Raw genomic sequence first — 26369 nt, 5'->3', positions numbered from 1 at the left:
TGACTCTCCACTCCTTCCACCTGCACTTCCCATGTACCTGATACTCAACTTTTCCAGAACTGCAGAATATTCGACTCTATTCCACTCTCAGAATTACTCGACTCTGCACTGTTCCTTCTTCCACTCGAGAAAGCTCTCTTCCTTCTGTATACACAGAGAACCCTCAACACAGAAAGCTCCGTTCCAGTTCCTTATCTCCTAACAGGGGCGGTTTCCCACAGCCACCTGGCCTACACCCCAACACAGAGTTCCTTGTCTCCTTCCCTATGTAGCTCATTGCCAGCACCAAAGAGGAATGCATCTACCAGACCCTTAGATCCAATGTCAACAAGATGAAGCTCATTCAAGTGGGTCTCACCCTCACCAATGACAACAGGGAGCTCCCCTTGATTGATGGTGCCTACTACACCAGGCAATTTAACATCTATGATTTTTACATCACCACCGACTTGTATGTGGACACATCCATCCAGTTGTTGAAAGCCAGTGGCATCCACTTTCAAAAAAATTGGCAGGAGGGCATTGACTCACTCAGATTTGGTAGCCTTTTAGTCAAGTACAATTTGGTTCGCAACAAGAAGATTCACTACATATGCTACCAGGGGGACTACGATTTTGCCTATCTGCTCAAGCTTTTGATGGGGGACTTGCTGTCGGTTACGCATGTAGAGATCAAGGCAAAGATACAATATTTTTTTGGTGTTGTCTATGACATTAGACTTGTGTACATTACATGCTTTCATCATTAATGTGGGCTTTAAAAGTTCTCGAACATACTGTATGGGAAATGCATCTACAAAAATGCCCATATCAAGAGGGCTCAAATAGCATGCTCACGTCTTCAGCATATCAAACTATCAAGTACAAATATTTTGAAAATTGTAGAGGAATGTCGGATGTAATGCCTCTTGGTCTTGTTAGGACCATAGTCTTCTGAATGACTATAGTTAGGCCATCATTAACCTTTTAGCCCATTTTGAGATACCTCCTCTCTCAGCTTAAAGTTCATTTTGATGCTTCAAATGGCAAGTGGTTTTGACATGCTCTTCGTTACTTTTGCCTCTATGTTAATGATGATTGTTAAAGGTTACATGTGGGTAAATCTGATAGCACTTGCCCTCTAGTCAAATTCTTGAAGACATTGGTTAAATTAGATAAATTAGATAGACAATCCTCCTGCCAAGTCCATGAAGATATTAGGTAAGCTACACAATCAAAGAATGGACAGATGTTTATGGAAAACAAACCTGACCTGATCCTCAAAAACCTAGCATTCTCTCTATAAACCAGCAAGCGATCACTTCCACTACTACTAATTCAACATTGGAATATGAACATTCTATCAAAAGCATTGATAAAGCATACATGCCATGATGCATGTTATCGTGTACGTATTTGGCATTTGGGAATTCACAGCCTCAAGACTCTTTCACAAAATCTTCCAAATGAATTACAATGTCAATAAGAATCATACAAACGGTACAAGACAAGGAAAGCTACATAGGGTAACGATGTGTACACTTCACACATTATTGCAAGTAAAGAAATCCATTAAATGGATCCGTGGTAAACCCAAAATCTCCAATATGTAGTAATAGATTTGCAAGTGATCGAGCATTTCAGTAACTTGATAATAGAGCGCAAAATAATTTTGAAACCTAGAGAGTCATAAAGATTCATGAGGGCTCACCTGCTTCAAAATCCATGCTCTCAGCACCTACGGATTCCCCACATCTCACATACCACTAATCTGCCACACTCACAAAGGAACTTGTAGTAGGTGGTTTGGAAGCCATTGACAAAGAAGGTGAAAGACTCTTGGATTAACAGATTTGTTTCAAGCTACCTCTGCAAATAGAGAAGGGAAGTAACCCCTTATAACACACCCCAAAAAATGGCAACAGGTTGAATGTGAAGCTCATGATGCTCTCAACCATGACCGAATAGAGCCTTCATGCAACACAGAGGACGCAAGTAACCAACCCGCCAGCCTTCAGTGGCTCCAATCTTGTAACATGCAGTAATGAGTCCGCCTTCAACTCCCTCTGCGTGCGACGCGGTGCAGAGCACGCTTGGCCAAGGAAATGACTTTTACCATTAAAAATGGAAAATTGAAAGTAAGCAGGGCACGTGTAGCCAATCCAACCATGGATGATCTATGGCTTAGAACGTGCACTCTTTCCCAACCTCCCCCTATGGCCTTTTGCATGCCAAAAACAATTCAATCGATTGGCATATTAAGTTTTTTAATAAAATGGAGCCCATGCTCTTAAATGAAAGGACTTTTTTACAAACTAAAATAACCAAAAAGGTGGAAGAGGACGAAAAAGATATTAATTTTTTTGAAATGGATCCCATGCTCTTAAATGAAAGGACTTTTGTACAAACTAAAATAACCAAAAAGGTGGAAGAGGACGAAAAAGATATTAATTTTTTTGAAATGGAGCCCATGCTCTTAAATGAAAGGACTTTTTTAAAAACTAAAATAACAAAAAAGGTGGAAGAGGACGAAAAAGCTTGTGTGTGACCCAATTTTTAATGGTCCTCTTTAAAGAAAGAGGTACACAAATGTCAACACCTTTCACAAAAACCTAGAAAAAATATTAAAAGCCAAATAGATTGTATACGTGTCCTCCATTTGGTCAACTTGCATCCACGGTCCACAATTTGCACCAAAAATCCACCCACCTCACTATGGCCTTCTGGCAGGCCAAAAAAAGATGGAAGAGGACGAGTCACCAATTTTCAATGGTCCTCTCTAAAAAAAGAAGTAAACAAATGTAAACACCTTTCACAAAAAACCTAGAAAAAATGTTGAAAAACAAGCAGATTGTACATGTGTCCTCCATCCGATCAACTTGCGTCCACGGTCCGCAATTTGCACCAAAAGTCCACCCACTCCACTATGGTCTACCACCAACTGCGAGGGCAGTGGCGACTGTGGACATGCAAGCGGACTGAAACGTCCATGCGGCCTGAGAGAGAGAGAGAGAGAGAGAGAGAGAGAGAGAGAGAGAGAGAGAGCAGATGTGGAGCATCACACACACACACACAGAAAGAGGGAGAGAGAGAGAGAGCTCCGAGATAAGAGAGAGAGATTGATGTCAGTTTTTTTTTTTTAGGGGGGCGGTTAATTTTTTATCGGCTTTCTATTTCTATGAATAGTATGTTCTGCCCCTTTTCAATTTTACAAATTGAAAATAAAAACTCCAGCCCTACATTACCTTCGATTCCTCCAAAAGAAAGTACTCTAGATGTGGGTGCTCTATTTTGCAGGCCAAAAAGGTTTTGTTGAGGGACGACCTTCACCCATAGGCTATATATGGACATCAAGGCCTTCAGCAGGCCCAAAATGCAAATGTAGCTACGCTACGCTAGAATCATTTCCAGTTATGGCTTCTAGGCGCATTTCATTCCGAGCTCGTAAGATCGTCACCCACGATGCTCAGCAACGCCGTGTGGCTCCACAGACCTCTAGCGATGGCGTTTCACAGGGTCACAAGAAGAGAAAATTACAGCAAGCAGAGAAACAAATCGGAGCAGAAGAAATTATCAATTCTACTATGCTCGTATCTGGTGCCTCGTCCTCGACAACGGAAACTCTAATAACAACAACAACAGAAAAGGGGGAAGATGGGCAATTCGTGAAGCAAGTAATGGTGTCAGTCACAAATTTGTCAAAGACGGAAGCCATTGCAGTGGCCATTCAGCACTTAAAGTGTTGCGATGCTAAGCTGAGGGAGGTAATTGAAGTTTGTCAGCTTCCCAGCTTCCAAAGTTGCAGCAACCCTTTCCGCTCTTTGGCCTCCAGCATAGTTTATCAACAGCTCGCGGGTAGTGCCGCTAAGGCCATCTACAACCGCCTCCTCCTCTTATGTGGGGTATGTTTCTTTGCCTCTTCCTGTTTTCTCATTTTCTTCTCACGCCTTGCCTTGGAGCCCTTGTAAACTGTGGACTGAAAGGTAGAAATCTGAAGCAATCTGTTTTTAGCAATGTTGTTAGAAATATGGATTCTAGTGAACACCACTTATTGGATTGATTTTTTCTGGTAAAAAATAATTGACTTTGCAAAGATAGTGAAAACTTATCCCCTGCTGTAATATCTAACATTGTGTCACAATATGGAAGTGAAAAGAGGCCAATAATAGTTACTACTATTTTGCAAAGATAGAAAGATAATCCCAGGTGAATGGTGAGAGGTTAAATGTAAAGAGATGGACGTTCAAGCATATGAACTGACATGCTAGAGGATTTGAAATGCAAAATGTCACGATAAAATGGATAGCCACAACCTCCTACAAAGAGGCAACCTTTCACTTGGTTTGTTTTTCCTCCTTATTGTGTAGTAGCGTTGCCCTCTTTCTCATGGCATCCCAAAGTGAGGCTACTCATGGAATCCCCAAATAGATTTTTTTGATAATGATGTATTTGATCTGTCCTATCTTCGATCCGAGCCCCTTTTGACTGTGCTTTCAATTAATACATCCAATAGGACGCTAGTATAGCTTTCTTTCTTTCTTTCTGTCCCTCTATCAACTTTGGTTTTGGTTCAATTTTTGCATTTTTACTTGGTTCATTAACTGTTGGAAGTAAGAATGGGGCTGCAAACACATTGTCTAGATGGCTGAGGGTGAATGCAATCACTTCTGTATATCACCAAGAAGTGGAATCACTTCCCGACTTGTATCCAGACGACCCAAACTTCTCCTCCATTTGGAGAAAGCTAGTGGGGATGGTTAACTCTACCGCTGCACTGTAATGTGCAATGTTGAACTTTGCTCAAGATGAGTGCTCCGGACTGTGCTCAAGGTTTCCTTTTACTTACGGAAGGGAGAGCCTTCCATTCCTTTAGTGAGAGAGTACAATGGACACAAACAAAGTGATGAACACTGTGAATGAAGGTGCTGAGAAGGTGCCCGTTGAACCGGAGCTCTTGCTGCCTCTTCTGCCAGAAAGTGCTAGCGCTAGGTTTCTATATATACAAACTTATGAAATTTGCCCTACCTAGTTCCCAACAAAAGTCACTTAAAAATAATAAGTGAAAAATGTCAAAAATAGGGAAAATAGGTCTATGCACTGTAAAAATGCTCTTGATGGGTTCTGATGGAAATCTGATGATCATGCTGTGTGCAACCAGAGGATATGCATCTAATCTAAGTGTCTGGGCATGCATAGTCTGCGAACAGACTCACAAAAGTGCCAGAACACTTCTTAATCTAACTGAATTGAACCCATGTCATGAATTAGCTTGTCCACGTACACATAGGGTTAGATGTGCACGTGATATCTCCTTCTTTTCAAAGTGAGGTACTAGTACCAAATTGTATGGCTCGAGGGAGATCGCCATCAGCGTCTGGAATCCTGGAAAGGACTCTTCGCCGGCCCACTTTGATACGTAGGTCATGCGATACTTGAACTTCATAAAGGTCTGCAAAGCTTGCTTCTTTGGGCCCCGCCGAAAGCGACACAAGGTCATCTGTGGCTCCTTCAATGCTTCAACTTCGTCGATAGTCATGCGTCTACCTTCTTCAAGAATCTCCGTGGCTGAAAATTCTTGAAACTACTTTCAACATAAAAACATGAATATACCCATTCCATGTAAAGCGACTGGAAAAATTGTAGTCTTCTTGAAAAATTGTGCATGCAATGTAGATGAACATAGAGACGGAGTGCTGAGAAGGTGCCTGTTAAACCGGAGCTCCTGCTGCCAGAAAGTGCTAGCGCTAGGTTTCTATATATACAAACTTATGAAATTTGCCCTACCTAGTTCCCAACAAAAGTCACTTAAAAATAATAAGTGAAAAATGTCAAAAATAGGAAAAATAGGTCTATGCACTGTAAAAATGCTCTTGATGGGTTCTGATGGAAATTTGATGATCATGCTGTGTGCAACCAGAGGATATGCATCTAATCTAAGTGTCTGCGCATATCTAATCTAAGTGTCTGGGCATGCATAGTGTGCGAACAGACTTACAAAGGTGCCAGAACACTTCCTAATCTAACTGAACTGAACCCATGTCATGAATTAGCTTGTCCACGTACACATGGGGTTATATGTGCATGTGACATCCCCTCCTTTTCAAAGTGAGGTACTGGTACCAACTGTATGGCGTCGTGGGAGATCGCCATCAGCGTCTAGAATCCTGGAAAGGACTCTTCGCCGGCCCACTCCAATGCGTGGCTCATGCGATACTTGAACTTCATAAAGGTCTGCAAAGCTTGCTTCTTTGGGCCCCGCCGAAAGCGACACAAGGTCACCTGTGGCTCCTTCAATGCTTCAACTTCGTCGATAGTCATGCGTCTACCTTCTTCAAGAATCTCCGTGGTTGAAAATTCCTGAAACCACTTCCAACATAAAAACATGAACATACCCATTTCATGTAAATCTACTGGAAAAATTCTAGTCTTCTTGAAAAACTGTGCATGCAATGTAGATAAACATAGAGACGGAGTGCCAAACCATTCATCAAACACACACAAACAATGGGATCGAATCTTGACTTTTTGATCTAAAGTAATCAACTGTGGCAAAACACAATGGAAATGCCGATGCTTGATGCTCAATCCTTCTTGTGCTCTTTCGGATACTGTGTCATGCCAAGAAGGAGACGTGGAATGTGAATTCCTTGAATGCAAACATGTCATCTTTCCATGAGTAATCCGCATATATCCATGCTCATTCATAAGTGAATCGTGCTCAACGTACAATATGTCATGCCTAGGGAAAGGGATCACATAAGGACGGTGACTAAAATGCAAGAAAGCATCACGAATGCAACACTCGAATAATGCGTGCTGACTAATCACACGAACACAGAATACTTCCTTTGGGGGTTCTTTGGACCTCGTCTCGAGAGCCAAGATTGGTTCTTTTTGAGGGGTTCTGTAGACTTCGACTCGAGAGCCAAGATCGGTTCTTCGTGATTGCTCGAATCTGCAATGAGGTTAGCTTCACTAGAAAAAGCATCAACTAACCCATCATCCTTGTGAACAATCACATCGTGATCATACAAATCATCATGCTTGTGAAAAACCACATCTTGATCATGCAAATCATCATGCTTGTGAGAAATCACATCTTGATCATGCAAATCATCATGCTTGTGAGAAATCACATCTTGATCATGCAAATCATCATGCTTATCATTGTCATCCAAATCATCATGCTTGTCATTGTCATGCAATTCTTCATGCTTATCATTATCATTCAATTCATCATGCTTATCCTGATCATGCTTTGGAAAAGAAGAGACTGAGAGAGTCTCCTTCTCCTGATCCTTTGCAATCTGTGCTTGCACATTAGAAAAGAGTCGCAACAACTCTTCGCGGTCACGTGCCATGGCTGCCATTCTTTCTGTGTGTTCTGCCTTTCTTTCTGCTTTCTTGCTTCGCGTTCTAACTTCTTGTCCATCATCATCTTGTCGAAAGCCTCCATTGGAGTTAGTGCAATCCTTGGTGTAGATGGGGAAGGGGGAGGGTCAGAAAAACCTCCTGGTGGGGAAAACTCTTCTTCACCACTTCCATGCTCACCACCTCCATGCGAAGTATCCATTCCGCTTCGCGTGATGACCATACACTGTGATCTGTGGTTCTTAAGTTCACAAGGAACTTGGGTTCTTGTGGGTCTTGGGTTCTTGAGGTTCTTGGGGGTCTTGAGGTTCTTGGGTTCTTGGGTTCTTGAGGTTCTTCTTTCGCTTGCAGTCTGTGTTAGAGAAGGATCTTCTCTTCACCCGAGTTTTGCTCTTTTTCGTAGGCGCACCCCTTCGCGGCCTTGCGCTCACACCAAGGTTGCCTTTTCCCACCTCACGTCGATTGGCTGGCCGCTAAGTGCACGGTCTGCTCTCAATGAGTGAAAAGAGGCACAAGGGGAGGGTGGACAAGCCCTTCTTTCTTGGGTTTCCTGTCACTCTTCAAAAACACGATTAATAATCGACACGCCCAAGAGGACTTGGGTTACGTGCGACCGCAACAAGCAAAAATTTATTCTTGTGGTTCTTTCCTTGAGTGATACAGAACATTGCCAAGGCTCTGATACCAATGTAATGTGCAACGGAAGTGAATGTTGAAATTTGCTCAAGATGAGTGCTCTGAACTGTGCTCAGGGGTTCCTTTTACTTACGGAAGGGAGAGCCTTCCATTCCTTTAGTGAGAGAGTGCAATGGACACAAACAAAGTGATGAACACTATGAATGAAGGTGCTGAGACTGAGAGATAGAGAGAGAAGAATACGACACCAGAATGTTGTCAAAACCCTCCTCTGAAGGCCCCACTCTCTATGTCGAGAGCGGTCTACTATTCATTGCACAAATCTCTACAATGCTTGGACTTGCCGATGATGTCGACGACGACGAGACGGGCTGAAATCTGAAAATGCTAATGGCTGAAATCTGCATATCTTTATCAGCTGAATTCTGAATCTATGTCGGTGTCGATGCCGATGGTGACGATGCGCTGAAAACGCAGATGCTGAAATCTGCGTTTTCCGGGCTGAATCTGCAACCTACGCTGGATCTGACCGTGCGGCGAGGATCTGCTGCAAAAAGGTGAGATCTGTGAGGTTCGGGGGTTCTTCTACGGAAACTGATTGCTGAAATCTGAAAACATTGAGTCTAGAGCTGATTCCGTCGCGAAGATCTGCAAAAACGCTGAGGTTGATCTGCAAACCGAAAACTCTAGGGGCTGAAATCTGTCTTTGCTGAGGAAACTGGTAACGCTAGGGCTGATCTGCTGTCACCGGGAAATCCGCTATCACTAGGGCTGATCTGCTGTGTCTTGTGGTCGCCGGGGCTGCTCTGCAATGCAAAAACGCCAAGGCTGATCAGGGAATGAAAAACGCTAGGCTCTGCTGTTGGGCAAGACGCTAGGTTGGTCTTGGGGGGTCTTGCTGAGAAGGTGCCTATTGAACTGCTGCCTCTTCTGCCAGAAAGTGCTAGCGCTAGGTTTTTATATATACAAACTTGTGAAATCTGCCCTACCTAGTTCCCAACAAAAGTCACTTAAAAATAATAAGTGAAAAATGTCAAAAATAGGTCTATGCACTGTAAAAATGCTCTTTCTGGGTTTTGATGGAAATCTGATGATCATGCTGTGTGCAACCAGAGGATATGCATCTAATCTAAGTGTCTGGGCATGCGCGGTTTGCGAACAGACTCACAAAAGTGCCAGAACACTTCCTAATCTAACTGAACTGAACCCATGTCATGAATTAGCTTGTCCACGTACACATAGGGTTAGATGTACACGTGACAACCACCAAGGAATTTGTGTGGCGGCACCACTAAGGAAGAGAATCATCGATGAAGCACATGCTTTGCCTTATGCCAGTCATCGGGGTATCCTCCATACGACCTTACCATTGGAACGGTATTTCTTTTGGCCAAGCCTTAAAGAAAACATTGATCAGTATATCATGGAATTCTTAGTTTACCAAAAAAATAAAGTACGATCGGCATAAGACGCCTCGATTACTCCAACCTTCGCCCGTGCTTGATCAACCTTGGGAGAGATTCTCTAGCATGCATTACACCATACAGTTTTACAATAGGATTTTCATCCAGTCGTCTCATTCGCCTCAGAACTCTTGATATTTTAGCACAGTAATATTAGCTATCTTTCAAGGGGTGTCTCGATGCACGAAGACTACATACCTAGGCAATCTCATCCAAATTGGAACCATTGATGCACCAGATTCATGTGCTTCACAAAATGTTTACAAATGATATATATTCACATGTACAATTGCATAAAATAAAGACATCTAGATACAACCAAACGCTCGCTAGACCACAATCGATGTCGCTCAGAGGTTTCCACATACAACCAAAGGCCTCCCAGACGGCAACTTGCTCTATCTACAACTAAGCAGTCTCTAGATTGAGCTTGTGTTTGTTAGCGGTTCAAAGTACGACTAAACGCTTCCCAGACTGTTGTCTACGTCGTTGAGGGATTATCAAATAGCATTGAAACCAAAATCAACTAAGTTCATCGGCACCCAAACAAGTTCAAAACAGATATAATCTATTGTTGGAATTAGGGTTGCAGAGAGTCACACAGCTTGGAGAAGACGAAGGAAGCTCAAGGCACACAATAGAGAGTGTATTACTTAGTGTGCAATGAAAAGATAGATAGCCCTAGAGTGATGGGCGTATATACAATGCTCGGGGGAAAAAACCTCCTAAAGAGGGAAAAAATGCCCCGGCGGTCCTAGTGTGTTCACACACATCACTACCACATGTATATGGTAACAAATCCCCCCTGGAGTGATGCGGTGAACGAGAGTTGGCACATGAGTAAAGGGAAGTGCCATGCCCTAAGGACATGATCAGTCCACAAAGGGGAGTAAGCCCAAAGCTTTGCGGAAAGCTTCAAGCTTCTCACGAGACAATGCCTTTGTGAAAAGATCTGCAAGGTTGTCCTGTGTTGGCACATAAGCCAAGCTGATCTTTTCTGTTGAGAGCCTCTCCCTGACATAGTGGTAATGCACCTCAATGTGCTTTGTGCGAGCATGAAAAACTGGGTTCCTCGCAACTGCCAATGCGCTCTGACTGTTAGTGTAGATAGTGTTGGCAGTGTCCTGTCCAACACCCAAATCAGCCATAAGGCGTCTGAGCCATACACACTCAACCGTAACTGTGAAGACTGCCCTGTACTCAGCCTCACAACTTGAAGTGGCCACAGTAAGTTGCTTCTTGCTCAACCATGATATACATGAACTGCCAAGCATGAAACAAAAACCACTTGTGGACACTCTCGTGTCAAAACAACCAGCCCAATCTGAGTCCGAAAAAGCATGTAAGTCTGGCGGCAATGATCCCCCCTTGGGATAAAACAAGCCAAGATGTAAAGTGCCACTAAGGTAGCGGAAAATCCTCTTGACAGCCACCACTTGTGGACACTCTCGTGTCAAAACAACCAGCCCAATCTGAGTCCGAAAAAGCATGTGAGTCTGGCGGCAATGATCCCCCCTTGGGATAAAACAAGCCAAGATTTAAAGTGCCACTAAGGTAGCGGAAAATCCTCTTGACAGCCTGCCAATGTTTAGACCTTGGGCTATGCATAAATGTGCTGACCTGTGAGACTGCAAACTGAATATCCGGCCTCGTGTTGCATACATAAATGAGGCAGCCAACAATAGTTTGATAAAGAGTGACATCAGCAGGATCGCAAGCATCATGTAGACTCAACTTCAAACCTGTTTCCATGGGAGTGGCAATAGGTTTGCAATCGTCAAGTCCAAACTTACATATCAATGTCTCTATGTAACTTTTCTGACACAAGGAAATACCACCATCACACTGCTTAAACTGTATACCCAAGTAATGATGCAACAGCCCCAAATCTTTCATCTTGAAAGTAGCATTCAAATCAGCTTTAAATTCAGCAATCTGTCTCTCATTTGGTCCAGTGATCAACAAATCATCAACATAAAGAACCACAATGAGAAGTACATCACCCTCACGCTTTATATACAATGTGCTTTCTGTTGGACTGTTACGAAAGCCTTGTTTGACCAAATGAGTGTCAGCTTTCTCATACCAAGCACGAGGAGATTGCTTCAACCCATACAAAGCCTTGTTACATTTGCACACTTTGTCCTCTTGTCCTTTTATGACAAAACCGTGAGGCTGCGTTACATAAACTTCCTCAAATATGTCACCATTCAAGAAAGCAGTAACAATGTCTGATTGATGTACTTCCCAACCAAAATGAGCTGCCAATGCACATAGAAAACGCACAGTAGTCATACGACAAGTGGGAGCAAAAGTCTCTTCATAGTCTATGCCTTTTTGCTGTGCATAACCCTTTGCAACAAGTCGAGCCTTATGGCGATCAATCTCACCATCCGGCTTGCGTTTCAACTTGTAAATCCACTTCGTACCAATGCCTCCTTTTTGCCAGGAGGCAAATCACATAAAGTCCATGTGTCATTTTCTATAAGTGCATCATATTCTGATTGCATGGTAGCCATCCAATTTTCTGAATTATGTGCTTCATCAAAAGACAGAGGCTCCTCAACATCATGTAAGCTAGACACAGCCAAAGCATAACAATCTGATGCATAAGATGCATGGCGAGAGCCTGAACGAGTACGACTAGACAAAGGTGCATCCAATTTACTGTCACGCAAAGTGTGCACCAGCCATTTTGGCATACCTCTAGCCTGCTCATTTTCAGCCCTTTCCTCATCAAGTACATCATGTACATCTGCATCAGTAATAGGCTGATCTAGAACATTTTCAGAAACCTCCATAGGCTGTACATTTGTCTCATTGGAACTTACGTTCGTATTTCCACCACTGAAAAGAGGCAACAAAGTGTCATAAATGTCGTGTGAGCTTACATTACTGTCTCTAGTACATGACAGCAAGGGCTGAACAGAATCTTCCACAAACACTACATCCCGAGAAACCAGAATACGTTTTGTTTGCGGATGATACAACCTGTAACCTTTGCTTTCAGCACTATAACCAACAAAAATACACTTGATAGCCTTATCATCCAATTTTTTGCGCTGCACTTCTGGCACCAAAGCATATGCCAAATAGCCAAAAACACGCATGTGCTCAATAGAAGGCTTTCTATCATGCCATGCTTCATATGGAGTAATAGACTGCAAAGCTTTTGTAGGACACCTGTTAAGTACATAAGTGGCACACATGATGGTCTCAAGCCAAAAAGAATGCGGCAAAGCTTGACTTTTGACCATACATCGTGCCATTTCCGTAAGTGACCTGTTTTTCCTCTCAGCAACACCATTTTGCTGAGGTGTATAAGGCACTGTACATTGGTGTTTTATCCCACGACTAGCCAGAAATGCAGTAAATTCATGAGATATATACTCCCTCCCTCGATCGGAACGGAGGGTGTCCATAGTACATTTTGAGACATTTTCAGCCATAGCCAGAAATTGTTTGAAGCACATAAAAACTTCGGACTTCGCTTTAAGCGGAAATACCCATGCATGCTTGGAGTAATCATCAATGAAAGTCACGAAGTACATGTAATTGCCCAAGGACAGAGTTTGCATGGGCCCACAAACATCATTATGCACAAGCTGCAACCTGCATGTGGCCCGAACTGAACCATCCTTTGGAAACTTAGAACGCTGCATCTTACCCAAAATACAGCCTTCATAAACATGTTTGATAGGTGCTTCAAGAGGCGGCAAGGAAGCAACCATATCAGATTTCTGCAAACGCAGCAAACTTTCAGATGACCAAAACAGTGGCCACAAAGTCTGCAGCAAATTTGTAACGCCAAGTTCTCCCATGTGGTGAGAGAACTCCAGAACCTGTGTATGCAACCATCTCACCACTGAGTCGAGGGACCACTCTGTCTCGGTCCTACCACAGAGGGGGAAGGAGAAACCAACTGCTGAGTCCAAGGCCTCTGTCCCCCTAGCGGCGAGGAACAAAGCGTGGACCTTGAAGCAGGCTGCCTCGTGGTTTGCTGCGGAATCGCCGAGAAAGCGAGTGAACCCGTAATCGAAGAAATCCCAGCGGCGTCGGAGGTCAATGCTCGTCAGACCACGAGGGATAGCTGCAAGGGAAGATGTCTGAATCTGCAGAGGGGGCCGCAATAAGGGCTGACCCTCTCTCGCTAGGCGACTCGTGGCAAAGGCGTTGCCAAGAGATCTCCTAGCCGCCGGCGAGGGACCAGTCTCCTGAGTCGACTGTGGTACTGAAGTAGGAGGAGGGGGAGAAGAGAAGCGGGGTGGGGCGACAGAGATAGGGGGGCGAGGTGGGGAGTGGGCGGGAGCAGAGGGCGGGGGAGGGGATGAGGAGGAGGAGGGGAAATCGGATGGTGGGGTGGCTGGCGAGGGTGAAGCGGAGGTGGAGGCTGGCGTAGGGGGCTCCTCCTGCTCAAGAGGACCAAAGCGGTTCCTTGTGGGAACCCACTACTGCTGAGTAGGCACCTGAGGGCCACTCTGAGTGCCAGGCTGTCGCTGTGGCCCCTGGCGTCGACGGCCACGGGCCTGTTGCCACCCCTCCTCCGCTGGAGCCCCAGGCTCGGAGGGTGGCTCTGGATCTGTGCGCTGTCGCTGGCTGTGGCTGCGGCCCAGCCTTGGCAGGCTGGGGCTGAGGCTGAGGTGCGGGTCGAGGTCTCCTCCGTGGACAGGCCTTCGCTAGGTGGCCTATCTGTCTGCAAATGAAGCACTGGTTCGGGAGACCCGAGTACTCCACACTCTGTCTAAACCACCCCCCACTCACCCGAGGCAGAAGGATGACCTTCGGGAGCGTGTGGGTATCTCTGACCAAAACTCGAACTGAAGGGATGCCAGCCGCCTTAGTAGCCACTGATGCCTCCGTACGAGGTGTCTCCAGGACAGTCCCGATGGCGGAGCCAATCCTGGAGAGAAGTGGAAGGTACTCCCTCCGTAAACTCGGAAAGCAGACTGAGATGGGAATGTCTGCCTCCTCTACTAGCACATCTGAAGTCAGGTCAAAACCATGTCGCCACTGTCGAAAGTGGGCGCGTGATGCTCGGATGGCCAGTGGACTCATAGCTATGACCTTGGAGGTCATCTCGGAAGTCTCGAACTCAATCTGGTAGTACCCCCGTCCGAGAATCTGGACATCCAAGATCTTGCCCACCTCTGCGAGAAGGCGGGCTTGGAGAAGGTCTCACAGCTCTCCTCTGCTAGGACGGGTGCCTAGAACCTTGCAGATGACAGAAGTCGCGTGCAAGCGTTCTACCTCTTCTGCAAGGCTCGCTTGCTCTGTCGGCGAGAGAGCAAGTCGAATGGTGGGCTCAGCGGGGTCGGGCGAGGGGGCTTCAGGTGAGTCCCTCTGTGGCGGAGCTGGAGCCTCCATCTGTGTCTACTGCTGAGTCGAAGAAGTGGGCGGTGAAGAAAATCTGCAACCGAGTACGCCAAGCACTTGTCCGAAGAAGAAGTGATGCAGAGCCAGGTGCAGAAGACCTTCGGGAGCGATGAGGGCGGGGGGGGTGGGGGGGGGGGGGGGGGGGATGGGGGGACGGATAAAGCGGCGAGCGAAAGTTTAAAAGGCTGCGGGGGGGGGGGGGGGGGGGGGGGGGGGGGGGGAGAAGCGGCCAGGGAATGGGGGGCAGCGGACGGGCTAGGGGGCAACTAGGGGGGAGGGCAGCGGGCAGCAGAGGGCAAGGGTGGCGTGGCGGGCAGGGCTGGTGGGCGAGGGAGGTAGCGCGAGGGCGATGGGGGCAGCGCGAGGGCGCGGGGGCAAGAGGTAGCGCGGGGGCTGGAGGCAGCGAGGGCGAGAGGGGGGGGGGGGGGGGGGGGGGGGGCGTGCAGTAGCAGCGAGCGTCTTGGTTACATCGTGAATGTTTTTTCTTAATTGGTGAAGAACTCAAGGATTATGGAGTTTTTGCAAGCGCCACCAGTTACACAGCAGACAAGGCAACTCACATAGCCAGTAGAGCCCGATGAGGCTCAAGCTCAGTTACTTCATGCGTCCCGGTAGGATAGGGAGCACTCGCATGTTACGGAGTTAGGGGCTCCAAGAGAGGTTCCTTTCATCCATGAACAGGTGGGTAGGACGCCAATTCCACAGGTTTTGCCAATTCAATCCACCACTTTTCAAAGCCCACGACTTTCCAGGCAATGTATCAGGTTTTTCCACCACCCACGGTACATCCTGGGTATTTCGGGGGTGGATCTGTGTTCCAAAGTATGGCTGGTTATGTGCCTGGAAACCAACAGTAAATGCCAAGAACAATGTTTGGGGGTATGCAAGGCATGATGCCAAACCCCATGTATAGTAATATCGGCATGCAACAAGGCTTTCAGAGCACTATCCACCTATGGATGCAAAGTGGGTGGAAGAGCATGAGCTGTCAGAGTCACCAAATGTATTGCAGCTTTACCTTGAGGCCTTTGGGTTACAGCCTACGTATGCCCCAACCCAACGTGTTCAGAGGAGGCGTAATGATGGAGCTAGCACATCAAATGTACATACGGATTCAATGCAATAGAAGTGTGCATCGCTCTTCAAGTCTTAAAGATATTATGCTCACTTCTATCATAGATGGAAATGACAAAAGTATGAAGGTCTCATTAAGTCATTTTATCTATGTGTTATGACCTTTCTTGCGGGTACAGGCGATGATAAAAGCGTGCTAACAACTTAAGATCATCAATGGCATGTATTTATGGCATGCAATCGAGGTCGTTTGCGATTTCATGAGGGGGGTATGTCACGAGGACGTGGAAATTGCTAATTACTGTCATGAGGACGTGGCAACTGCTAACCTTAGTTGTTGGTTTCTTTCCAATGATCTTTATTTAATTTTTTGGACCCTCTTTTGAAGCTGCAAATGGCCGAACATTGTGTGGCCAGTGTGAAAGTTTACGGCCGGGAGCTTCACCCGCGGACGGGAAGGCCTTGTTGCTACGAGTTGGTCGGGCCGACCGACACTAGAATCGGAACACTAAAAGGGTGTCTAGGCTCAATTCAAAGTCATTTAGGCCCCCTCACTACACTTATAAGTCGGTCGGTACTAGAAAAATTAACTCAAAGAGGCATAGTGGACACTTGGTAGCACCAGAGACTACAAAAAGTCAAATACTACCACACCTCAGCTTGGAATTTGCGCAAAATCCACTTGATGGCTGCCTCTGCCTTAGACCACCTGCGGGCAAAAACTGTACGAGCAAATGTGCTGATGTAGCAGTACGGACATGTGCTGACGTGGCAAAAACTGTACGGACAGCAGTACGGATCTCCGCATATCGCGCTGACATGCTGACGTGACTGATGTATGGATTTTCGCAAATTGCGCTCATGCTTTTTTCTGGGTAGATTTTTGGGATCAGTTGCTTTTGGAACAAATTGCTTTAGGGACTATTTGGTTTTGAGTTTAATTGCTTTTGGGGCTCTGCTTTTGGCATCCCTTGTAAGAATAAAAGAGCCCTAAGTGTCTCACTTCTCAGATGCAGAGTCTGAGAGCAGAGGACCCTGCGGGAGTTGTACTTTGCTCAAAGATTAATATAAAAAAATACCGAAAGGGGCGCCAATCTTTGGGGCCAATCTCTCTTTGCACGGAACTACGTCGGGCCCTGTCGACCAAATTGAGCTGTGATTTTAAAGTTGTGAAGTATTTTAAGTGAATCTCTCTCGTGTCGCGACAGATTTTAGACTTGGGGTGCCCAAGTTTATTACAACCTCTCTCACACACTCACTTACAGTGTGTGTGAGTAGTTGGTGCAGGTGTTGAAGCTTTAATGGAAAGCTTGCCTTCTCCCTTGCAATGTGCACTATGTAGCGCGATGATTCTGCTCTTGCGCACCTCTCTTCCCTTTTGAATATGAAAACGTGATGCCCCGCTCGAGGGCTTTTCATGTGCATGTACAATTGTGTGGGTTCATGTGCGATTGCCGAGTCAAGAGCCTCTTGCACAGGTACTGGATTAGCTAGTTGCTAATCCCTTGTAGGTACAAGTGAATTTGGAGAGATTCCACGCAAGAAATCTCGTCCGATTCAAATGGCAAGTAGCCCTACAGGTGTGAGAGCTCGAGGACTTACTACGGATGCGACCGGCTCGCGAAATAGAGCCCAAAACAGGGAAATACAGCCTGCTGTGTATTTTTGCAGGTTTAGGGTTTCAGCCCTTAATGGTCCCTAATACCCCCAGGAGGTCCGGGGACGCGATGGGACTGTTGTGCGGGTGATCTGGCGCATTTTCAGGGCAGAAAACAGAGAATTCAGCGTGCTGCAGATTCTCGCCAGGTTTTGCAAAGTGTCCATATGCGTCGGAAAAGTCATTTGTTGCGTGGGGATATTGTCTGTGAAGCGTCCTAGTACAGTTATGTTGCCAAAATTGTGCCAGAACAGGTCATTTTCAGCCGATTATGCGGGACAGCTCGTAGGAGATCACGGGTCTTACTCCCTCTTTGAATACAATAAAGAAATACCGAAAGTGGCGCCAGTCTTTGGGGCCTATAGGGTGTCGGCGTTTGCTGCGCTCTGGCTTCGGAGCCGTGTATGTTTGAAGTGTCAATTCCCGTTACAGGTTTTTATTTGCAAAGTTTCTCTGTGTCCTAAAGTCTAAAGTAAAGTTCTGGGTAAAAGCCTACGTCTACCGTCCTATGGGCCGGTTTCACTCTCTCTCTCCCTCCCCCTTCGAGTGTTCCTTTGTCACCACACCTTCTGTTGCACTTTGACGTGGTATAAGAGCTGAGGCCTAACAATGCCTAGTGGATGTAGAGCACAAGGAGGGGCAAGGGCTGATCAAAGTTTGCTTGTCAGGTGCAGCGGGATTGAAATGGTGAAGATCTAGGTTTTACACTTCCACAAATCTTTACTTCTTTCCTTGTGTTAATGATTGCTTCTAGCTTGAATGATGGTTCCTTTTACCTTCTCTGAAGAGAGTGAATGAGAGAGAGAGCGGTAGAGGTGTGTAGAGAGAGAGAGAGAGAGAGAGAGAGAGAGAGAGAGAGAGAGAGAGAGAGAGAGAGAGAGAGAGACACCCGATAGTCGAAGCTAGACCAAAAGCCTCAAGGTAAAGCTTTAAAATCTACAAAGTCCTCCTCCATCCATTTCGCATCCAATGCCGAAAAGTTCTTGAACTTGACTAAATACTAGCGTATCAGCTTACCTTTCACTTTCCTTTCCTTGTGAGCCAGTATCTGTTATGGAACGAGAATCCCTTGTGTCTCTTCCACTTCAGGTTGCTTCTCATGTCACAAAGTGATGACGTAGCATGGCCAACTGGAAGAGAAATGGCCGAGTGGACTAGAGACACAAAATGGACTAACTTGAAGAACTTATGAAGCACCCGCCGTGGGGCCCGAAACCCTAAAAGACAGAAGCTCGAACCCTGAAAGAGATTCCGTAAAATGCGTTGACATACTTGCGTGGCAGATCGTACGGATGCTGATGTGGTCGGGCTGTACAGATTTCTGCGTTTTGCGTTGCTAGTGCCATGTGGCAGGCTGTATGGATTTCCCTAGATTACGCTGGTTGCTTTGGGGAGTCTCCAGTGCTAGCTTTTTGAGATCAGATGCTTTTGGGGGGAAAGTGCTTTTAAACTGATTGCTCTTGGGGCTCCGGTTTTGGGCATCCCTTGTTCTGCTTATAAGAGCCCTTGGGCCTCACTCTGCAGAGCATGTGGACGCAGAGCCTGCCATGCCGTGTCGACTCTCTCTCTGTCTATATTAAAGCTCAATGATTTTGAAGTTCTATTCGTGTGTTGCTGTTGATTTCTCGCTTGGAGTGTCCAGGCCTGTAACAGTGGTATTAGAGCTCGGAAAGATTCTTCTTTCTCGGAGGTTCTGAATCCTGATCCCTTTTGCAGCACATGTAGGTTCTTGAATCTGACAGAGCAGACAAGATTTCGTTTGTGAAAGAATCTTCGTGCTCGACCCTGGACTTATTAGCCACTCCTCCCGTCTTCATCGCTGTCTTAAAGGCATAAGCCATAAAGAACCACAGATTACACATGGGTTCTCGTGGAGAATGTGATAGAGATAACACCCCTCAGCGGGAAGGCAAAGAAAAGTTGAAATCCGACGTGGGAACGGGAGGAAAGAATGGAGAATTGGGCAAATTTTTGGTAGCAAAGTTTGCTAGAACAGAGTACAAACTTCTCTCTCTCTCTCTTGTGCTTTTCTCTCTCCTCTTCTCCTTTCTCTCCCAAGTGTTCTTGTCACCACACACACCTTCCATTGCACTTTGACAGAAAACACCATAGATGCTGTCAGTGTCCTCGTTAATTTCTAACCAATTGTCCAAAGCCAACAATCAAATCATGAGAATGATACACTTGACGGCAGTCAGCAGAATATTGGCTGCAACTACACAATGATCAACCACCTGGCAATGCAGTCAACACACCTCATCCAAGGCCAGCTGAAAAAGATCGATGACAAAGTTGATGAATGAGGGTAACACCACTATCATGTCGCAACCCGGATTGCGCTCCCCGAACTGCCCGGAAGCAGAAAGATTTCAACAAACAAGGTGCCAAATTGAAGAAACAACTTCAAAAGGTCGATCTACAGAATGCTTGCTTAAAGAACAAAGTTGAAGATTTGGCAGATCAAGCTAAACGGCAGCAAAGAAACAAGAAGATGTTCGGTGAAATCAAAGACTGTGATCGAGAGCGCAACAATGCACTAGTAGCCCAAGTACAACTCTTGACAAGGATGAAAGACACAGTAAAAAAAAACCTGTAGAGTGCTATGGTAGCATACTATGCCGACAATGACATTATCAATGCTGACGCTCAGCGCAATCAGTCATAGCTGACTTCAGTTGTGCAATACTTTGTAGGAGATTTTTCAAGATATTATATATTTCAATGCGGCAATGCCTGAGCTATGGCATTAGGACTGAATTTGACTGTTCCTAGAGAACAACACTGCACAACATTTGCAATTCCAGACATTGCAAGCTCGGCCTGTTCAGGGCAATGTCCTAGCGCTCCTTGCCGCACGGTAGCAACCTCCACCGCAAAATCTCCCTCAACAACAACGAGGAAATCCTTCTACTGCGTAATCACCCAACAACAAAGGAGTTGTTGAAGATCCAGAGTGAAGAGCACCGGTGGGTTCGAGTCTACCTGAACAAGTTTGAAACCACATGTCGCTAAATTAGCTTTATCTGAAAGAAATATAATTCTAAATAAATTATTGGAAATAAATAATTTCAAGTGAGAGGGTTTTCTCGCTTGAGATGAGCATTGTGAACATGAATATCTATAGGGCCACCAAGAACGGGTACTTCTGATGCGTCACATTGGATGGGTAACAAAGAGCATCGAGAAGAAGTATTCAACCATCCAGATCGGACATCTCTCATGCGCCATGGGATGGGTGACATAGAGCATCGTGAAGGAGTTGTTCCAGTTCGGTGAGAAAGGACTACGTGATGGGTATTTTTGATGCGTCACATCAGATAGGGAATATTCCATAGTCAAGAGGTATTCCGAATTAAGTAGAGTTGTGCACAAGAAATGAGACAAGCACTTGAATGAAGATGGGTTCAAAGTAAGCTTTGAGGAAGTGCAATTGGGTTTTGAAAAAGCGAGTGGCTTTTCGAGAAAGCAAATGCTTTCTCGTAAAGGAGTCTATATTCGCATTGCACCTGTGCATGAGACTGCATCCAGGGACGCCTGGATTGTGATTGTGTAAGCATGGTTTTCATTTTTTAAGTTTTTATTGAGTTTTTAGCAGGTTCAGACCTGATTTAAAGTTGGCCAGCCGCCCACTTAATAAGTAGGCAGCCCATCTGCAACCATCTGCCCAAAAACAAGGCGCCCCTCTTCTGGCTTTTCTTGGCACCATCGACCCTCTTTTTAGCAACAGAACCAAGGTGCCCTATTTCAGCTCCCTTCCAAAAAATCAAGGCACCGAGTGATGGAATGAGCGTACCATCCATCATAAAAGTATACACTTCCGAGAACCGAGTTGCGTTCCAAGTTTCGAATGCATAGGTGATGCTTTTCATGTTTGATCTCTGAGTATGTGTTTGCAGGTGCACTTCCTCTGCACAAGGAAGTAAGAGCAAAGGAAAGCATGAGCGTGTGCAGGAGAAAATCGCGAACAGAGCCGCATCAGCCCAAGGGTTTCACGCCCTAGGTTCTGGGAGTGGATCCATAGATCTGAGAGTGGTAAGACCTTGAGTTGGTATTAGGGAGTAGAGATTCCCGAGGAGAGACTTCGTGTCCAAAGATAGCAGAGTTGATGCTAAGATCTCTGCGGAAGAGGACTCTAGGAATAGAGTTATAGGGATGCCATGCCTTTAGGCTGGAAGATGAGCTTGAGAGGTGAGAACCTTGGTTCTCGAGGATTTTGAGTACGGAACAGAGGCTGCTAGGAATAGGGTTTGTCTTGAGATTGGGAAGTTGAGACTTTCGAGTACCATCGAATCTGATCTAGAACGAAAGTGGTCATACCTTCAGTTCAAGTGCTTGTATAAAGACTTCTACCCAATTATAAAGATACTCTTTACTGGGGGGAGGGGGGGGACCAGCCCATCTTCTAGTCCCCAGTTTTGTGTCGATCTTCTTTCTCTCTTCGTCTCTCTGTATCAATTGGCTTCAATATCAAGTGGTAAACTCTATTTATCAGAGTATATTTGATATTGTCATGCGCTCCCGTTGTGATACCACCGGTAGTGCCAAGTGTTAATTGATATGCCTGTTAACCCACAATCGCAGGTCACTGAGTCGGCAGGTTGCCCTGCCTGTTCAGATCATCATGCTTGTACCTTAAGGATTGGCCGGTGCAGTTGTTTGTAGTTCCTTCTCTGAGTATACGGAATACATTTCTTTGCACCATGTCTCATTGTCTTTCAGTCATAAGAGAGATGTACAGCACATGTATCCATAGTATCTTGAGCAATTCACATTGCATGTGTTTATGGCTCAACAACATGTTGCATGTCTTGCTGACACAAGTCTTGCTCGCCTGGTTTGCTAAGAAGGAGATGTTGCCCTTGCTGGCAAATTCCTGCTTCATTCATTGGTGATAATGGTCTCACTTGTTGGATTGCTGGATATAATTCTCAGAGTAATGGTTTCTGACACGTTTTTTATTCAGGTCAGATGCCTGCCTCTTTGTGTTTTGGGCTGATATCTCTTCTTTGGTTCGGGAATAATGAGGGCCTGTTGCTCTTCTTTCTTTGGTAAATAAAATTTTGGATTAGTGTCCAACCATGGCCTTTTTTGGCCATATTTGATGATACTTGATAGGCATGTTCTGTTCAGGATTTTTGTAATGTCACTAATGCTTCCACCTGTGAGGCAATGCAGTAGGCGATGGAATGGCTCGGACAACCTCTTGATATCCTCCTTGATTTTGAGAATACATATGACTTAGTGGATTGGGGTTCCTTGAGGGAGGTATGCAACAGTGGAATTGCATGTTCTGTTCAGGACTTTTGTATTGTCACTAATGTTTCCGCCTATGAGGCAATGCAGTAGGCGAGATGGCTTGGACAACCTCTTGCTATCCTCCTTGATTTTGAGAATACATATGACTTAGTGGATTGGGGCTCCTTGAGGGAGCTATGCAACAGTAAGGGCTTGCATACAAATGGTTGTGTGAATTGCTCTGCCTTATGTAGATTCCCCTTTAGTGCAGTCACTGTTGGAGGCTTTGTTGGTTGGTGCATCATCCTTTTTAGACTTGTGCGGCAGGGTTGTCCCTTGGGACGATGCTTGTTTCTATATTTTTGGCCAACAACTTTCTTGTGTAATCTGATCTGAAGATTTGTGCATACAGATGCCTTTGGGCGAGGAGCAGGATCTGGTGGATTAGGAGTCTGGTTATAATTGTATTTTTTGTTCTTTGCAACTGTGTTTGATACATCGTGTGTAGAATTGGCCCAACTTTGCTTGGCTGGTGGTGTGTTCATCAAAACGAACTAATCTTTTGGTTCTTTGCTGGATCTGGATGAGGAGTGTCATTGGGGAGGTTAAGAGGGACCTACTTGGTTGGTCTCTGGCAGACATGTAGATATGGGAATTTGGGGCGTCCAGATTGGTTTGTTGTATCTCCTCAACAACAGGTCACTCTGTTTCTGTAGTCCATTCGCTACAGTTATGCCATTGGTCTTTGTCACACTTGTCACTCGTGGGTGTAGGATTGGTGCTTTTTGCCACAACTTGGTATCCTACACTTTCCTGCTACTCCAATCTGGAGCGCTTTGTCACTGAGACTTTGTTTGTGGGAGGCTTTGCTGCTTGAGAGACACTCGTGCTGGGCTCGCCTCGTGTGCTGTGATTATGCCACGTGCTCAAGGAGTTGTCAGGATGACGTTAGAAGTACTAGAGTGTGTGTGTGTGTGGAAATTTACTCCGAGTGAGTGGGTAGCATCTAAGTTCTGATCTTGGCTTTCTGTTTATTATCAGCCACTAATGTTTCATGGCCCTAATTACTGTTTTGTACGACAGGGCGAAGGTTCTCTCACACCAGCTGTTATCTCAAAGCTGTCTGCAACGGAACTTCGCAACATTGGAATCTCTGCACGAAAGGCTAGCTACCTTCATGATCTGTCCAGGAACTTCCTTGAGGGAGGCTTGTCTGATGCTTCTATCATGCTCATGGAAGATGAAGAGCTTTTGTCTGCATTAACTTCTGTGAAGGGAATTGGGGTTTGGTCTGTCCATATGTTCATGATCTTCTCTCTGCACAGGCCGGATGTCTTACCTGTAGGTGATTTAGGCGTTCGCAAAGGGTTCTTGAAACTATATAACTTGAAATCTTTACCCTCTCCCTCAGAGATGGAGCGAATTTCTGCACCATGGCGTCCTTATAGGTCTCTGGGGGCATGGTACATGTGGCGCTTAATAGAGAGAAAGTCTCCTGTTGTGAGTGCTAAGGAAAAAGTATGAAAATTTCAACAACCTTGTTGCTCATCACAGACACATTGCACAATGGTAGAGATCTTTTGGAAGCTTTGAGGCTGAAGCTTCTCTTTTGTATGTCCTGTTGCAAAGGAGGTTGAATAGTGGCTGGGTCAAACTTCAAAAAGGTAGAGTAAGGCCAAAATAGGCCTAGGGAGATACTTCCTCTACTTTTCAAAGAAACCCTGCCCTGATTGTCGGCGTTAGTGCCATATTGCAAGGCTTGAAGTTGAGAAGTCACTACGTTTTCGACTTTTAAAGTGGATTTTCAGCTAGGCTAGGTGCTGGCATTTTGGTTTCATGGTTGTTTTTGTATGAGGTTTTTGTCAGCTCCGGAATATCTATCGAATGTACACTTACTAAAGAAAGGTTGTAGAGTGGACATGTTGTTTTGGAATTGGCACTGCCTTTAGAGAGCAAATAGTGTTGGATTAGAAGGTTTTTTGAGCCCAGGTAAAAAGGGCATGGTTTGAGACGTAGGCACTGCCTTAGAGAGCGAATAGTGTGGATGCAGAGTTTGAGCCCAGGTAAAAAGGGCATGCTTTTCTCAAACCATGCCATGAGGATGGAAAAAAATAAATAAGAGGCCTCTCTCCCCCCCCCCCCCCCCCCCCCCCCCCAAACGAAAGGCAGTGCCATCGTCTGCAGAGCTTGTTATTTGAGAGCACAGCTGGTAGCCTTATTATGTTGCTAAATTGATTCTTGCTGGGTTTTGGATCCCCATCTTTGTAGATGATGTCTTGCTGATTGTGGACTTGCCAAAGTGCTTGCAACTGCTTCTAGCTGCACTTCATCATTCTTTTGATACTCGCAAGTTTTGGGAAAACCAAGGTGATTTTGTTTAATATGGTAGTCGCCTCTTCATTCTTTCATGGGTCATTGATATCGTGAAAGTGTGCATGGGATGGGAAGATGTGGAAGAGGCAACCACCACACAACAATCCAAGGAATATGGCTACATCAAGTGCTACTTTGAATCAGCTACCAAAACAATGAATTTAATGGAGAACAGAAAGAGGTGATAGAGGTAGTAGTGGCAATTGCAACCTTTGTGGAATCTAATATAAAAGTGCCTTTTTTTGTAAATGTTTCTTAGTGAATGCCGTTGTTTTTTTTCATGGTATCTACATCTTAAATTTCATGGCACTAACAATGTGAAATCACACCACATAGCACTACATTTTCATCAAACAACAAAATGAATACACAAAATGGATTGTTTAGTTTAGCAAAGAATAATTATTACAATCTAAAAATGTGCAACTTTGCTCTCCAAATCGAGTTTTCTCTTGAGCACTAAATCAATTTAAGATCAGCAATTCAACCCTTCACATTACATAACTTGCTGGTGCTAATAAGGAAGGAGTTGAGAAGAGAAGATTGTGTAGTAAGATGAAGGAGTGTCACGATCGAAACAAAATGTGATGGCGATGGGCCTTGTTGACGGGCCGGCTCTTTTGTTTCCTTGTGATGCTTGCATGCTTGTCAAGGACCTCTACATGATGGTTCATGGTTCCTCCATAATTTTTTCCTTCAAAGTCAATGGTTAGAGTCTTTGTTCTTTGTGAGAAGACAATCTTCATTTTACTCAAAGCATACATGGTGCTTGTGCAATTGGTGACATGCTTGCGACATCATTCCTACATCTGCAAACATGTCCATCACAATGTCTCCAACTTGTGTAAAGGGGACAAATCATAACCACTATGCTGAGAGACGCACTACACAAACAATGGTGATTGTTATGCAGGTCTCTATGGGGCATCCATCACTTCTCTCCGCCGCCACCACTCGACCCCTCCTCGTTATGACTTCTATGATATGAGTGTTGTATGCATGCTGTTGTCCACCATCAGCTGCAATTATATACACCACAAGTCATAGATCACACTTGCATGAGTACATCCACATAAGTTATGTACCTGTCACAAATGTGCTCAAGCTCTCTCGGGCAATCTGCAGCCTTGTGTGATCATTAATCTGATTGTCGGCGTGAGATTCTAAGCCTGCCTTACAACGGCCTCTCTTCAGCATGTGAGTGAAAG

The 26369-nt window shown here is 45.2% G+C and overlaps 1 protein-coding gene and 1 pseudogene across 1 annotated transcript; both read left to right on the top strand.

The window, feature by feature from the left end:
• Positions 1–245: 245 nt before the first annotated feature.
• Positions 246–937, top strand: LOC147436046 (putative CCR4-associated factor 1 homolog 7; annotated as a pseudogene).
• A 2344-nt stretch (positions 938–3281) lies between these two features.
• Positions 3282–24745, top strand: LOC147436045 (DNA-3-methyladenine glycosylase 1-like). The gene is made up of 2 exons (XM_086488945.1): positions 3282–3881; positions 23872–24745. The coding sequence occupies exons 1-2, from the start codon at positions 3393–3395 to the stop codon at positions 24310–24312; spliced, it is 930 nt and encodes a 309-aa protein (XP_086345071.1). The 5' UTR covers positions 3282–3392; the 3' UTR covers positions 24313–24745.
• Positions 24746–26369: the final 1624 nt, after the last annotated feature.

Source organism: Adiantum capillus-veneris, chromosome 18 (assembly GCF_014529385.1).
Source record: "Adiantum capillus-veneris isolate H3 chromosome 18, ASM1452938v2, whole genome shotgun sequence".
Lineage (NCBI taxonomy): Eukaryota > Viridiplantae > Streptophyta > Polypodiopsida > Polypodiales > Pteridaceae > Adiantum > Adiantum capillus-veneris.
This window is presented reverse-complemented; position numbering and strand designations above follow the sequence as displayed.

Coding starts and splice junctions, on each gene's coding strand:
- LOC147436045 (XM_086488945.1), top strand. CDS start 3,393: ATGGCTTCTAGGCGCATTTCATTCCGAGCTCGTAAGATCGTCACCCAC. Junction 3,882..23,871: donor GCCTCCTCCTCTTATGTGGG/GTATGTTTCTTT, acceptor TTTGTACGACAG/GGCGAAGGTTCTCTCACACC.